At 37.6% G+C, this 17,556-nt stretch overlaps 1 protein-coding gene and 1 pseudogene across 1 annotated transcript in view; both read left to right on the top strand.

The window, feature by feature from the left end:
* TYR (tyrosinase) overlaps positions 1-17,556 on the top strand; it is a 167,037-nt gene that overhangs the window by 44,477 nt on the left and 105,004 nt on the right. The window contains exon 3 of the mRNA XM_020993647.2: positions 14,142-14,289. Coding sequence (XP_020849306.1) covers positions 14,142-14,289 — 148 coding nt within the window. The remainder of the gene's footprint in view (positions 1-14,141; positions 14,290-17,556) is intronic.
* LOC110213346 (L-lactate dehydrogenase A chain-like) lies at positions 15,332-16,470 on the top strand (annotated as a pseudogene).

A 17,556-nucleotide genomic window follows, 5' to 3' on the forward strand; every position in this document is an offset into this window, starting at 1 on the left:
CTTCCATGTTTCAAAAATTAAGTGAAGTTAGTGTTCTGATGCAATATGTTCTCTAAATACATATTATTTACTGCACCTCTCCTTGTCTTTATTTAGAGAGAGGAGAGAGAGACAGAGACAGAGAGAGACAGAGGGGAGGGGTGGGAAGGGAATGGGAATCCTTCCAGCTTCCTTTGAAGGAGCAGTGTGATTTAGTTATAATTGAAGAGGCTTTGATGTGGCAACAAGGTGTTAAACTGATTGCAAAATCAGGGCCACACCTGGTGATCTCTTTTCAAAGTATTAGCATCTCTTTAATTAACTCAGGTAGTCAACACTATGGTCAACTCAGGTAGTACAGAGGATCAGGGAGACTAATTTTCCTGAGTTCAAATCTGACCCTGGACTCTTACTAGCTGTGTGACCCTGTTTGCCTCATTTTTCTCATCTGTAAAGTGAGCTGGAGAAGGAAATGGCAAACAACTCCAAATATCTTTGCCAAGAGAACCCCAAATGGAGTCACAAAGATTTGGACCTGACTGAATAGCAAAGATTGATTTGTGAGGGGACAAAACTCTCCACTAAGCCAACAAATTAACTACATGTTTTGGTCAGTCTGTCAATAAACATTTAGTAAGTCCCAACTATGGGCTTAACACTGTGCTAAGCACCGAAGATAGAAAGGAAGGCAAAAGACAATCTCTGTTCTCAAGGAGTTCATAATAGTAGAGACAACATACAAACATCCATGTACAAACAAGCAATACACAGAATAAATTCAGAGAAATCATGAAAGGATGCTATTTTTTTTAAAAGTATTGGGAAAAGTTTATTGTAGAAGATGGGATATTTGCTAGATCTTCAGGGAAACCAGGGGACAGAGATGAGGAGTGAAAGCATTCAAGGCATGGGGTCACACAGTGAAAACAGCAAAGAGGCCAGTGTCACTGGATGTGAGAGGTGAGGTAGATTTTCAGTTTTTATTGTAAGGACTGGAAAAGTAGGGGGCATGAAGATTATGTAGAATTCTGAATGCCCAATAGATGCTTTCTTCTATATTTGATTCTGGTGGTAACAGGGAGTCATTGAATTTTATTGGGAGGGAGTAGGTTGAGGTGGAGGTATTTGGTTAGACCTGTGCATTAAAAGATCACTTTGACAGCTGAGTGGAGGGGTGGACTGGCCTATGGTAACAATTGTGGAAAGGAGACTAAGCAGCAAGCTATTGCAGTTGTCTGGGTATGAGGTGATGAAGACTAAACTAGAGTGATAGCAGTCTCAGAGGAGAGAAGGGGGAGTATATCAATGTTTCAAAGGTAAAATCAATAGGCCTTGGCAACAGAGTGGATGTAGGATGGGAATGAAAGTGAGGAGGACATTGAGATTGTGAGCCTGGATTACTGGAAGAATGGTGGTGCCCTCAATGGTAAAAAGAAGTTAGGAATAGGGCAGGATTTGGGGGGAGGGGACACAATTAATTCAGTTTTCGATCTGTGGAGCTGGAGATTCATACAGGACATTGAGTTTAAGAGGTCTAATAGGCAATTTGAGCTTTAAGACTAGAGGTTAGCAGAGAGATTGTGGATGGATAAATATATTTGAGACTCATCAGATAGTGAGGATAATTGAATCCATGATAGCTGATGAGGTCACCAAACGAAATAGCTTAGAGGGAGAAGAAAAGAAGGCCCAGGACTATGCTTGTTAACAGGCATGGCCAGGATAAAGACCCAGCACAGGAGAATGAGGAGTGTTCAAATATGTGAGAGGTGAACCAGAAGAGAATAGTCTAACAGAGCCTAGAGAGAAGAGATTATCAAAAAGAGGATAATCAACAGTGCCAAAGAAGTCCAGAAGGATGAGAATTGAGAAAACAACATCAAATTGGCAATTAAGAGGTCATTAGCTGCTTTGGAGAGAGCAATTGAAATTGAATGATGAGGCTGTAAGCCAGGTGGTAGAGAGTTAAGAAGAGAATAAGAGGAAAGGAAGGAAAAGCATCTATTTCATGTGGCTTTCCAAAGGAATTTAGCCATAAAGGGAACAGAGATATGGGATGGCTGGATTAAGTGAGAGCTTTTTAAAGATGGAGGAGGCATAGACATGTTTGCAGGCTGTAAAAAAAAAGTGGCTAGTAGAAAGGGAGAAATAGAAGTTAAGCAAGAGAGTGGGAATGTCAGAGGAGGACAATCTGTTGGAGGGGATGGAATGGAATGTGATCACTAATGCGTGTAGAGGGTTTAGCTTTGAAAAGGAGAAGGGCTAGCTCTTCATGTGAGACAGAGGTAAAGGAGGAAAGTGACAGAAGGTGTCTTGATGATGTGAGATGAGGAGAGTGGAAGAAGTGGGAGCTTTTAGTGAATGGCCTCATTTTACTCCCAGAAAATATGAAGCAGTAAAATATTTCAATATTCAGTAAAAATAAGAGGACAGTTTAGAGTTGAACTGATTCATCAAGGGTTCAAGATGGGGAAAAGAGATATATAATATGTAGTGTATGGTATATAGGGGTGATGGCCTGAGAAAGAACTGGAGTATGTGTGTGTGAAGAGATTGGAGATCATAATGTGAATGAAGAGCAGGGTTTGATTATCAGGCAGAGAGAGAGGTGGAATGGCAGTAAAATGGAATCAGATAAGGGAATCTCAGAGTTCGTGAAAATGGAAATGGTGAATTTGTAGATGATGATAAAATAAAGAATATGACCATCCTCATGTGTGGCTGAGTTGGAATGAAAAATTGTGATGTTAGGGTGTTTACAGAAGTATCAATATGTATTTTGAAGTCTTTTAATAAGAGGGCATAGACTGAGGAACAGAGTAACACTGTGAGCTAGGTACTGAACTCATTGAGGAAAGAAGGGGAATGTGCTAGGGGTTGGTATACAAGAGCTCCCAGAATTGATTGGGTGGTAGATATGGATTGAGTGCAGCTCTAAGGAGGAGAGGTAACTGAATGAGGGTGGTAAAGGGAGAAACTAGAAGTGAAAATAAGGAATAAGGAGCATTCCAACTCCCCCAACCTTGATGAGTCAAAGGGAATGAGTAAAAGTGAAGCTGGTACTGGAAAGTAGTGCAGAAAGCCTATGTCTTCAGGTGGGAGGCAAATGTCATTGAGAGTTAAGAGAAAATGAGAGAAATTGGAAAAAATGAATTAAAATGAAGGCATATTTGCTGCCTATAAGGTAGGTGTTGTAGAGAGCACAATAGATGGGGTAGGTAATTTTAGAATAGGTCACTGAATGGTTGGGTTGAGTAGAATTGGAATAAAAGATCCCTAGGGAGTTCAGAGGAATGAAAGCTTTAAAGACTTCCTGTGGGATGTGAGGGGAGGATGTGTCTTTCTCCCTTCCCACATCCTAAATTGTGTCTAACAATGACTTACCTAGAAAAAGGCTTGCTACACAGCAATGGTGTCAAACTCAAATATAACCAGGGCCACTAAACCATACCCAAGAATCTCTGCAGGCTGCATACTGCCTTCGAAAATAATATGTTGATATTTTCTATGTTGTATGGTAATTTTATTTATTTTCTTAAATATTTCCCAATTGCATTTTAATCTGATTTGGGAAAGAGTCATTTTTGACACTTCTGTTATATAACACTTTGAGAGTTCACATTCAAGAGGATTCAGGACACAGTTGTGGAGTAGAGATACATGCTCTAGATAGACACAGATACAGAAGTCAGTCACTGCAGAGAAGAAACAACTTCAAAGAATGGAACCCCTGGAAGCAGAGAAAAGAGTTGTACTCAAAAAAAAAAAGTTAGCCCTGGTAATTGCTGATCAGTCATGTCCATCTCCTCATAATACCATTTGAGGTTTTCTTGGCATACATACTGGAGTGGTTTGCCATTTCCTTCTCCAGTCCATTTTATGGATGAGGAAACTGAGGTAAACAGGTTTAAGTGACTTGCCCAGGGTCACAAAACTAGTAAGTGTGAGGTCAGATTTAAACTCAGATCTTCCTGATTCTGGGCCCAGTTCTCTGTTCATTGTGCCACCTACCTGTCCATCTCAAAAACATCCTGAGCCATTACCAGTCATGCTGACCTTTTTCTTGCCATTGGACCTCCATAACTCTGGAGGAGAGGCTGAGGCTGACTTTGCATATCTCTGCCTCACTCATATCCAATTCACCCACAAGTCAATAAATCACGTCCATGATGTTATTGGTCCTCTTTGAGAACAAAAAATGAACAGCCCTGGTAATAGCAAATTGGGCGTATTAGAGGGCTGCACAAAGATAGCACAGCACTGCTACCCTCTGCAGTTCCAGAATTGGGAGCTATCTTGTCAGCCTTGTGTTTCCTGTACCTAGGCCTCACTGTCCTTCCACTCTAACTTTATGCCCACTCTTCCCATTGACACATAGTATATTTGTGTGAGAGTGAGTCACAGGTTTAGGGGACAGCAGATGTTTTGTAACCACTCTTTTAACTATATCATTCTAGTAAATGCTTTTGCATTTAGCTAATTGTATCTACTGAGCTATTTTTAATGGAAAGAATACCCAGGTAAGCTTGTAGATAGTACCTTTAGAAGGGTGGTGCCACAAACTACCTTCTAGATCCCAAAGTATGAGCCACAATCTAGTTACCCAACCTGCAAGTGTGAGCACCAAATATAAGTTGGGGAGGGGCAACAAAGAGGGTGCTATCTGCATGTGTATGTACATTCATGTATGTATGTCCATATGCATGTATGTATGTGTGCATATAGCTAGCATTTATATAACTCTAAGGATTGAAAGGCACTTTGTATATAATTGTCCAACAACCCTATGAGATAAGTGCTATTATTTCTATTTTATGCTTTTTATATAATACACACACACATATAGGTCTAGATATATATGTATATATGTCTCTATGGGTATGCATATTATATATACGTATATACACATATATATATATATGGAGAGAGTTAGTTGTTCTGCATTAATTTTGAAACTACAACTAAATTAATTTTATGTAACTAAAAACTTAAAAAGCAGTTTTATATAAAAAATTAGAATTAATTCAAATGATTTAATGATCTTAAATACCATAAAAATGAAATAATGTAGAAAAGCAATCCAAAGCAGGCATGATCTATAGAACACTGGCTTCAATACTGATAATTAATGTTGACGTACTAGCAAAAGGGGAGCATACTGGATGAAAGATACAAGTGTACTAAGTTCTGTCAATTCAACCATAAAGTAAAAGTAAAGGGTAAAATGCTGCCTCAAGAACCTTTTAACTTTTAAAACTCTGTACTTGACTTACTGTTTGCAGGTAATTGAGCTCTCTGGTTCACAGGGTAATTCCCTAGTTTCTGTCAGTTGATGGTTCAACATAACAGTATTTCCGAAAGCCATATATCTAATCTGAATGTAGAGGGTTTTCGTCAAGCCTAGACAGTCCATAAAACTTTATCTATAATCTTTCATGAAAACTAAAAAAAAAAAAATGAGAAATGGAAGACTTCTTGCCCATGAGAGAACTTTAAGGCTTGATCTGTGCATTATAGGAGAAAAATCAAGGATTCAGTGGATGTTGGGGAAATATAAATCCTTGTGGTTCCCACTGCTCTATGCCCATTGAGTGTGAAATCTCACAAGATGGATGTCATAAGATTTCCTGAGCATCCTAGAGCTAAGTGCATCTGACTGTCTGGGACATTTGCCCCAGCTGGCTCACTAGGACCTCCGTCTTTGACCTCTTCTGGGTTAAGGGGACAAGCAAAATTACTTCCTAGTCTAGCCAGGGGGTGGCAGAAATGCCTTAATCTTTTGACACTCCAAATTATAAAATGTAAGGGGAAAAAAAAAAGCTGTGTTGAATGCCTTTGTTGAGTCTATGAGGGTGATGAATAGGACTGACTCACAGAGATCATCAGACAAACAAGGAAATCAATTACAATATTCATGACACAAGCAGTCTTCCAATAATTACACAGGCCAAGAAACATCCACCCAGCACCGGATTTGCTTCAATGTTTTGTTCCTTGAACTGGGGAATGTCTGGACCAAATGAAAGAAACTTTGAAATAAATATAAATGCTAATGAGTCACATTCATGGCTTTAGGGTAAGTTTGTTATTTGAAGAAAAAAAAAGAAAAAAGTAAGAATTAAGTTGAAAGTTACAGTTTCCATTGTCTCTGGGGATTTGGCTAGCTCCCAGATGGATCTGATATATAGTTTTTTAATTTCTGCTGCAAGTAGCTTCAATTCAGTCTTTTAAGTGCTTACTGGTGTTAAGCAGCCTCTGAAATCCTCATGTGTGACCTTGTGATGCACACTTCCTGCTTCCTGAGTTAAGCCACATGTTACATAACTCAATTTGAGACAGTCCTTTTACACTACCAGAGTTTTTCTGTCTTTCTCTTCATTTTCTCTCCTCAGTGTTTCTTTGAAGTAACATGCATCATTAAAATAGATTGGTGATTTATTTAGAATCAGGCAAGCAATTTTTCTTCTCCATCTACTTGATGTCTTGTTCATAACCTTTCACATTTTAAGATACAACTTAGCATTTAAGCAGCTTAGTAAGTCAGGTGGGACCCTCTAGAACTTTGTGCTAGATGCCAACCTTTTTTGGTAGGGAGAAGGGGTAAACTTCTTTGTTCCAGATGCAGTCTAGAGATTGTAGTCTTGGTATCTCAGGCCTTAGGAAAGAGGAAAGGAATGGGTTTGCTGGGGACGGAGAAAAGGTAAGGGTTGTCCGTCTCCATTTCGGCTACTACTCCAGTGGCATCCCCTGTGAATGTGTAAAGGAAGATGGCCACAAAGGGAAGTTGAAAGAGCAGGGTCACTGGTGAGAAAGATCATGGGAGGATGGAAAGTTGATCAGATGGTGTCACTTCAGCTCCTGGAAACAAGTGTTTAGGGGGTTAACTTTTGAAGGGAAATGAAAAGATTTCTCCAAACCAAGCTGGTGGCTGAATCAAGACACAGGACAGCTCCTGGATGTCTGGGATTGAGGGATAAGCATCTCAGTCTCTAGAGAGGGGACCCAATTTGGTGTGAGGCTGGTTTTTGAGGGGATATCAATAGGTCCATTAAAGTTCTCAACTGTAGGAAGAATGTGGGATTGGGGGTAAAGTAGTGATGTAAATCAAGGGCTGATTTTAGAAAGGAGAGAGAATGACCTGGAAAGACTGTAGATAACAGCTACCACGATCAAATGCAATATAATTTGAATTAAAATTAATTTATTAAAGAGTTACCACGTGCCAGGTACTGGAACATTGGAAAACCAAATAGTAAAGTAAGACACCACCCTCAAGGAAATTATATTCAGATAGGGAAATGCATATTCAGGAATAGTAACCAAAGGAAAGGTGTTTTGGTCAGGGAAGTCACAGGGAATGAAGTCACAGTGGAGATATTAAGTAATTGATTGCTTTCTTCTTTCCAGGAATGTAGTTTTACTTTATTGTTCTCAGAGCTAGAGGTAGAAAGCAGAAGGAAGGGAAAATGGCATGAATATGGCTAAGAAACCACAATTTGGGGGGTCTAGGCTTGGATAGAAATGGTGATGGCTCCCTGCTTCCAACCTAAGGTTTTCAAGGTAGTTCTATGGAGCACTGGGTCCAAAATGGAGTCTGGAGAGCCGGAATGTGGCAGGAAGATGGCCAGGAACTGTTTAAAATCTGGCTTCGACCTATTTTCCCAGACTTATTACACATTAATTACCTTTATACATTGTATATTCCAGTCAAATTGGCTCACTTGCCATCCCCCAAGCTTGGCATTCTATCTCCCCACTGTGTCTTTGCCCAACTTGTCTTCCGTGCATGAAATTAGTGCCTCCTCAACTCTGACTATTAGAATTCTTAACACACACTGAAGGCTCATCTCAAGTATTGTCTCATATGCATAACTTTTCCTGATTCTGCCTAGTAATTAGGGTTCTTTTGCTCCTCAAATTATCACATATATAAATAAGATTGAGAATGTCCACCTCTGTCCCAGTTAATGTTATCACAGAGAGTTCAAATAGCTTTGCCTGAAACAATCCATCCATCAAGCAAGTGAAATGTTATATATTCACTCCATGTAACAAGTCTTAATTCAATTTAAAAGGAATAAAATGATTTTATTATTGAATAAAGATAGATGACCCACACAGGAGGTACAGTATGATTGACACATGATTGGGCCTATGTATAAAACAACAGACCAGTTTAGAATCATGAAATCTAATAGTAGGCCAGTCAAGCTACTTGGAGCAGAGTGCTTGTCTCTTTTTCTGTCTCTGTCTCTGTCTCTGTCTGTCTCTCTATCTCTCTCTCTCTTTCTCTCTCCATCTGTCTCCATCTCTGTCTCTACCTCTCACTGTCTGTCTCTCACTCTGTTCTTTCTCCCTCAACCTCAACTCTGATATCTAATCAGTAGCAGAGTTCTCCAGCAGTGGTGGCAAACACTATCAAAGTTAGGAACCTTGAATGGACATTCCTTATATGACTGTGTAATTACCTTGTAGACATTATAGTATCTGCAAAGGTTGCAGTTGGGAGGAAAGAAGTGTCCTGGCTCATCCACAGATAGCGTATTGAGGAAGAATTGTACACAGGAAGTACAAGAGTAAGTTCTCACAAAGGGAGAAAAATACTTCCAGTGTTTATGAGGTGCCCCACACCTGTGCCTCACTACCTTTTCATTTTTTTAATAACGTTGTAAGTTTATAAGTTTGAGCCAATTCTCCCCAGAAACCATTGAGTTTGTATGTGTGTGTGTGCGTGTGTGTGTGTGTGTGGGCGCGCATGTGTGTATAAGGGGAATATGTGTCCCTTGTTTGATGGGAATGTTTTATAACAATTGTTTTTACTATATCACCTCAGTAAATACCTTTTTTTCTAAAAGCTAGCTGAGGCTGTCAGCTGATAATCAGTAGGAACTGATCCAATGGGAGCTTATGAGTGACAATATTAAAAAAAAAAAACTAGCCTTTAGAATTCTGAATGATATTAGTCAACCACTACTTGGGTGCTGACCTTCCATTGCCAAATCAAGTTTGGCAAGCAGTCCAGAATGAATGTGACATTTAATTATTTGTTTTCATATTTTATCCTCCAGGAGAATGCAAGTTCTTTGATGGCAGAGGCTATTTTGTCTTTCAAATATCAGTGGTTGTCAATAATAGAAATGTAATAAATGCTTATTAAATTTAATTAATTTGGGTGTATTTCATTTTGTTCTAACTCTGAATATTGGCAAAATGTGGCATTACATATGTGATAATTCTCTAATAACCAAAATGTTAGATTAACAATTAACTCATTCTACAACCGCAGACAACAGGGTCTCAGTGACTCAATTATTCTACCTATATTTACTTTTTGGCTTTTTTCCTCCTTTTGAGGGAAATTTATATCTTCCAACGTATTCTTATATATTTGGTACTCCCATAACCTATAGTCTACTGATGGCAGATTTAAGTGAAATATAACCAGCACTGGGTAGGGCTGAGATTTCTTCTTTCCCATTCTTTTATTTACCAGCCTGTCACCACAGGTGAGTAAAGTTTAGTTTAACCTTGACTTGGGTTCAATATAATCTTACCTCTTGAGCCAGTGATAATTTCTATGAATTTCAACATCAAGTTTGGTGAGAATATAACATATTTCTAATGAACCTTAGGTCAGTTTGTGATTTCAAATAAATATTCAGTGTATCCCAACTTTCTCACTGGTCTAGCTAGCAGTAATTAAAATACATTTCAGAAACTGTGGGGTGGAGGGAGCAGAGGGGAGCAGACAGTGATTAATCTGGACCTTTTGAATGCTAAGATTCTATGTTGTTGTTGTTGTTTTAATTTCCAGAAATTTTTCTCCTTATGCTACCTCCAAAATGTGACAAACTCAGTACTGAAAGCTATCAAGATTAAATCATAAGTATGATTTCTATGACCGAAAAGTGAACCATGAAATCACAAAACATATTACTCACCACTGAGATGCTTAACTAACATTTGAAAACACGCTGACTTCAGTTTCTGATTGATGTGTGTGTGTAGATCCTTAGGAACGTAGGAAATTTGTCTCTTCCTTTCCAATTTGGTTAGGAAAGTCTGATTAATCGATTAATGAAAAAAAATTTTTGAATGTGCATAATGAAATAATTGTGGTAAGCAATGTATGAGATAAAGAGTGTAAGACATGGCCCCTGATCTTCAGCAATTTTAAAATCAAATCTTAATTTTGAGGGATACAAGATTGTTTAAGATATAATCTTTTGTCAAAACAGCTTAAAAAACAGTTTATCCAAGATTAGGTAAATGATGTAACAAGTAATAATGTTCTTCTTTTACCAGAATGTAGGCATGGCATTTTTCTAGAGTATTTAATGTGATGGGCAGATGATTACTATTACCAGAGGATTCTTACTCTGGTCAAAATCTTGTTGACTTTGGGGGTGATTTGGCTACCAAATAGAGAAAACATGAGGTGAAAGTAAATCTCTAGTGCTCAGGAAGGCTATAGTTACATTGTTTAGATCTTCAGGGTAGTTTTTCCTATGTAGATTCTTTTCTGTGTTCCTGAGTGGTGAGCTGACCCATAGAAATTCTGTGGAAGGTGTGGGGATGGCAGATTATCTCTGCCTCCCTCTTACTCCATATTACCCTGTGTATTATGTGCTGAAATTATGTTTGCTACTCTGTCTCCAAAATTATGTAAGGTCTTTGAAGGCAAGCACTGTTTCATCTTTGTTTTTCCCTTTCATTTAGAAGAGTGCCTTATACATATATATTTTTTTCAATTTTGACCTGTTTCATTTGTATGGCTGTTTCTCTCTTTAGAAATTTCCTCCACCCCAGTATTTAAATCAGCAACTTCCTTGTGACTTATGTTCTTAGAGAATTATTTAAGGTCCTGAGAAATTCAATGTCTTGTTCATGGTTATATATATTTGAGGTAAAGCTTAAACCAAGGCTGTCTTTACTCCTAGGTAAACCCTCTTATCAACTACCCTGGCTGCCCTTCATGGTGTAGATGTTTAATAAATGTTTGCTAATATGGATTAGATTGAGGTGTCACTTTCCAAAACGGTGAGTCTATGATATTTAGGCAAATCAATACAGTCCAGGATGCACATCTGCTAGTGAGATAATCTGAGACTATACTCCATCTCCCTAGGAGTTGTCAAGAGTCACTGCCTCGCAATTCTTCATTACTCCAAAGAGCTTAAAATATAACTCAAGATTCAAGGAACTTTCTAACTGAAGACACCAGGCATTTACCTGTGAGAAGTCAAATAATAACAAAAGGTTTAAATAACTGTTAAAGACAACAGCGGAAGATATGTTGCATGAATAATGCTTAATGAGTGATACAGATATAAATGCCCTTATATTTCAGAGAAGGGAGAATAAATGCCCTTATATTTCAGAGAAGGGAGAATCTGCCTCAGGATCAGTTGCAACAATAGTGCCAGAAAATGCTGGCATCTTCTGTGAGTAATGAATAAATCCATGTGAGTAGATTAGAGAATTAGGGAAGCTTTAAGAAGCATAACTTGCAGATTCAGGTACAGAATGACAAAATATCAGAGTAGGGGATGAGGGTGTTTAGAGAAAAGTTTGTGGAGCTAGGATTCATAACATTCATGTTGTTCTTTGAGGAAAATCCAAAGTTTCCCCCAGGTTCTGAGGACAATAACATTAATGACCAGAGGAATTGAATTGGGGGAGGTGGAGCACCTTCCAGAATGAAATCTTTGATATTTGGAAAGTACAGTCTGGTATATGAGGTAGAAATGAAGAGTTTGAGAGTTCATCTAAAACCTTTCTCTGGGTTATTTGGACTTAATTTTGCTACAAGAAAAGCTTAATTCAGGAAGATATATTCACTACCTCTCACATGCCTAGCAAAATCTTATTCTTAATGTAATGGAGCTTTCACTCTGTATTCTCAGAACCTAGTGCAGGGCCTGGAACAAGGCAGGCATTGATAACTGTTGGTTGGTTGACTGATTACATTTTAATTTATTATTCTTTCTACTAGCATCCCATCCCATTGTAGCTGTCATAGAATCATAGATTTCGAAGTAAGTGGGACCTTAGAAGCCATCAGATACAACCCCCCTCAGCTTACAGACAAGGAAAATAATTCTGAGAGAGGTCAAATTACTTTCCAGGTTAAGTTACTTATCACATAGCTAATAAGTGTTTCAAGCAGGTTTTGTGGCCATAAGCCCAGCAGTCTAAACATAGCACCACCAAACTTCCAATTCCTATTCAAGTTACCGACCTCCTAAAAAAAGTGATCATCCAAGCTCTGTTTGCAGACTCCCTAATATCCTCATAGTCCCAACCACCACTACGACCACCACCTTCATGATATCCTTTTCTACAGCTCTAATTATTAAGATTATTTTTATGGTCAGCTCAAATCCTCTCCTATATTGTCTACCTATTGATTCTTTGAACCATTAGTCAATTAGTTAGCAAGTTCCTACTAGATGTCAAGCACTGTGCTAAGTTCTTGGCATGCAAAGAAATTCGAAAGACAGTCCTTGTTCCAATAACCCCACCAATCTTCTAATGGAGGAGACAAGCAAGATTGATACATCGTATGTTGGAGATAATAAAGAGAAGAAAGGCAATTGCATTAAAGTGGGGGGGCGGGGTGTCAGGAAAGGCTTCTTGTAGAAGGTAGGATTTTAGCTGGCACTCGAAGGAAACCAGGGAAGCCTGGAAACAAAGATGAGGATGGACAAAATTCTAAGCGCGACGTAGACAATGAAAATGCAGAGTCAAGAGAAGAAATGTGTACAAGGACTAGTAAAGAGGTCAGTGTTATTGTATCACAGAATATACAGGAGTGAATAAGGCATAAGAACACTGGAAAGGTAGGAGGGGGTCCAGTTATGAAGAGCATTGTAGAAGTGATAGAGACTAGTGTAAAATAACATCTCAAGGTTGTTTTCATTTGCATTTCTCTAATCAATAATGATTTAGACTAGGGCATTTTTATCTGATTATAAAAGGTTTTGATTTCTTCATCAGAAAACTGCCTCTTCATATCTTTTGACCATTTATCAATTGGGGAATGATTTGTGTTCTTATAGATTTGACAAAGTTCTTTACATATTTCTTTATATATTCTTTATCTGAGAAATTGTCTATGAATTTTTCTCCAATTTTATGCTTTCCTTCTGATCTTGGCTATATAAGTTTTATTTGTACAAAACTTGTTTTTTAATTTAAAGTGATTGAAATTATCTATTTTAAACCTAATTTTCCTCTTAATCTCTTGTTTATTCATAAGTTGGAAAAATTATTGAATGAGAAAGTGACAAATGTTGGCAGGGATGTGGAAAATTTGGAACACTAGTTTATTGTTGGTGGAATTATGAACTGATCCAGCCATTTTGAAGAACAATCTGGAATTATGCCCAATGAGTTATTAAGCAAAAATATGACTATTAGGTCTACTTCCAAAGATGAATGTGGAAAAAGGAAAATAACCTATATATTCTAAAGTATTTATAGCAACCTTCATCATTGTGGCAAAGAAATGGAAATTGCAGGCATGCCCACCAGTTGGGGAATGGCTGAACAAGTTGTGGTATATGATTGTGATGCAATACTACTGTGCTATAAGAAATGATGAGCTGATTGATTTTAGAAAAACTTGGAAAGACTTGCATGAAACAATGATGAGTGAAATGAACAGAGGCAAGAGAACGTTGCATATAGTAACAGCAATATTGGTTTAAGAATGACTTTGAGCAAATAAGTCATTTTGACTATCATACATACCCAAATTAACTATGAAGGGCAGATGAAGAAAGACGCTATCTGCATCTAGAGAAAGAACTAATAAATAGAAATATGTATAGAATAATTTTACATATATGTACCCATTTGTGTCTAATGATAGCCTAACTCACTCTCTCCTCTCTGACTTGGTGGGGGAAGAAAAACAAGGAGGGAAGGAAATTTACATGATAACTTTATTGTGTATTTAAAAGGAATAGCAAGGTGTGTATAGTGAATTAGTGGTTTCATGTGCAATCATTTTTATTGTACTGTGTTATGAAAATATTTGTTTTATTCCATAATTTTAAAAATTTAAATTAAAAAAAGTGATACAGATTTTTAAAAAGTAAATTTGAGTTTTCTGACTTTAAAGAAAACTAAAAGTGCTTTCTTTTTCATATTCGCAGGTTTTGCTAATCCACTTACTGGCATAGCAGATGCATCTCAGAGCAGCATGCATAATGCTTTACACATCTACATGAATGGTACAATGTCCCAGGTACAAGGATCTGCTAATGATCCCATCTTTATTCTTCACCATGCCTTTGTGGACAGGTCAGTTGACTATTTCTCGTAAGGGGATGCTTCAATTTTTTTCAATACTCGTAACTGTGATAACATGGTATAGTGAATAAAGTGTTGGACTTGGAGTCAGGAATAGGGACATGGACAGAATCTACGACTTCATTATATGGAAAATTTCCACATGAGAAAACTCCCCCTACTGATGGAATTTGACACTTTCCAGGACATATATTAGTTGTATCATTATGAAAAAGTCACTTAACTTTTTTAAGCCTCATAAAATTATATAAGACTACTTGTTACAGGTTGCTGATAGAGAACCTCCCCTCCCCCCCATGGAACTCATAAGTCCTTGATGTATGAATCTATGTAATGAAGATTTTTGAGTGGTGATTAAGAGGTCATAAAGGGATTGATAAGTATTATCCTGGACACATCACTTAACTTCCCTATGCCTCAGTTTCCTCATGTCTAAAAAGATAAAGGAGGTTGTACCCAATGATCTCTTAAGTCCCTTCCAGTTCTAAATCCTGTATCCTATGCTCTTATGACCAGTTTTTGTGATATTTCTAAAAACTACCACCAATAATTAAAAAAAAAATAAACAAAAACCTCTCCTCTTTCCAAAGCCCAGTCTTGTACATGGAAACCAGCATATTCTTCCATCTCTTCATCCAAGAAGAACAACTCTAATCTCATCCACATGACATTACTGAAAAATCCTCAAAGATAGCTATGATATATTCTTTTGAGTTCTCTCTTCTCTAAGCTAAACACAGCCATTCCCTCCAACATATCTGCATGTGGCCCTAGTCACCTTGTTTTCTATACTCTCCAACTTATCACTATAGCTCCCAGAACTCAATGTGATCTGCAGGTATGTTCTGACCAGAGTAGGACACATCTGGACCATGAGCTCCCTAGTTCTGAACACAGTGCCTTTTTCAATGTAGCCTAAGATATTTTTTAGTTTTTCTTTAACTATGGCAGAAGTCTAGCAGCAGCAGTCTCATGTCTGAGAATCCCTCAAAGCCTGACCAGCAACCTCACTCAAACTTGAGTTTCCTCCATTTCAAAGATGGAAACTGTCAAGTGTCAGCTGATTGTGAATATACTAAAGAAAGACCAGATTCCCCATAATAAAATCACTTCTGTTGGGTTAGTGAAGTTGGCATGCATGTGAAATCAGTATCCTAATGAAGGATATTTCTGATGAGCTTGCCCTCATTGATATCAAACTAAAGGGAGAGATGATGAATCTCCAACATGGCAGTCTTTTCCTCAGAACAGCAAAGACTGTCTTTGGCAAAAATTAGAGTGTGACTGCAAACTCAAAACTGAGGCATGTCAGCAGTGGGAAGAAAGTCACCTTAATTTGGTCCAGCATAGTATGAAACTCTTTAAATTTATCATTCCTAATATTTTCAAATATAGCCCTAATAAGAAACTGCTTACTATTTCCAATCCAGTGGATATTTTGATATATATATATTTATATATAGATAGATAGGTAGATATATATCTATATCTATATCTATATCTATATCTATCTATATATATATATCTATATCTATATATATCTATATCTATATCTATATATCTATATCTATCTATCTATCTATATAGATAGATAGATATAGATAGATAGATAGATATAACCCAGAAGTTAACTGGATTTCCCTAAAACTGTGTTATTGGAAGTGGTTACAATCTGGATTCTGACTGTTTCCTTTACCTAATGGAGGAAGAATTAACATCTACCCCTCAAGTTATTGTGGAAGGTCCTTGGGAACATGGAGACTCTAGCCATCCTGTGTGGAATAGGGTGAATATAAATGGTGTCTCTCTGAAGAGTCTTCATCCAACCTTAGGAATTGATGTTGATTCAGAACATTGCAGAAATATTCACAAACAGGTGTTTGAAAGTGCTTATGAGGTTATCAGGCTAAAGGGCTACACTTCCTGGGCCATTGACTCATCTGTGGCAAATCTAGCAGAAAGCATAATGAAGAATCTTAGGAGGGTGCATCCAATTTCCACCGTGATTAAGGGTCATATGGCATTAAGGATGATGTCTTCCTCAGTGTTTCATGTGTCTTGGGACAGAATGGTATTCCAGATGTTGTGAAGGTAAACCTAATTCTGGAGGAAGAGGGACATTTAAAGAATACAGATACGCTTTGGGGAATCCAGAAGGAGCTGCAGTTTTAAAGCCTTAAGATGTGTTGCCATTTAACTCTCCAGAAAACATGACAATAGTTAAGGGATTATATACAATGGGCTTTGCAGGTAGGCCAGATCCTTAATCTGATTAGTGACTCAACACCAATATAAAGAAGAAATGTAGAACCCCTGGACACACTCTACCATACTGTTTAAAGTTAGAAATGGGGAATGTTTGTCACACCTCCTTGTTTACATAATAATGCTGGATATGTCTTATCTTGTGCAGCCATTAAGCAGCTGATGTAAAGCAGATATAGCACCACACATTTATATCACTTCCTGCTTTGTATGCCCTTAGGTCCAGAAGACAAATTTCGTTTCCTTGACACAAAACTCTATACAGTGGTAACACTTTGCTAATGGATTACCTTTGTGCCTCCCTCCATTAGGGTTCCACAGCATGGGCCCATGAGTAGCTTTCCCAGAGGGTCTGAGCTTGTCTAATATGTATATGTGTGTGTGTGTGTATATGTGTGTATATATATAGACATACATATATACACACACATATACATAAATATTACATATAACATAATATGATGTACTACATATAACAATATGAAATGTCTAATATGTACATGCATGCGTGTATATGTGTATCAATAGCTGTAAATTTCTATATCACATAAAAAGATCTACATGTACAATAATGCAACCAATTCTTTAAGCATCACACTAACTCAAATATTGAATACTATAAACAACTAATAAAATAAATTTCTAAAAAGTTTTTTTGGTTGCCACATCACACCATTGATTTACACTGAGATTGTAATTCAATAAATTTCCCAAGTCCTTTTTTTTTCTTCACATGAATAGTTATGCAGCTGCATCTTTCCAATCTTGCACTTGTATGGCTGAGTTGCTTTAACTTAAGTATAGGACATTACATTTATCACCATTACATTTCACCTTCTTAAATTTAGCCCACTTCCCAATCCACAAATGCCTTTTTCCCCATACCTGTTTTGCTATTTGACCTTGTAGCTACCCTTAGCTTTGTATTATCTACAAGCATCTTAACCTTCACATAAGTCATCCATAACAAGGTTCTACACAACAGGGCCAATA

Source organism: Phascolarctos cinereus, unplaced genomic scaffold (assembly GCF_003287225.1).
Source record: "Phascolarctos cinereus isolate Bilbo 61053 unplaced genomic scaffold, phaCin_HiC Scaffold_726;HRSCAF=1367, whole genome shotgun sequence".
NCBI lineage: Eukaryota > Metazoa > Chordata > Mammalia > Diprotodontia > Phascolarctidae > Phascolarctos > Phascolarctos cinereus.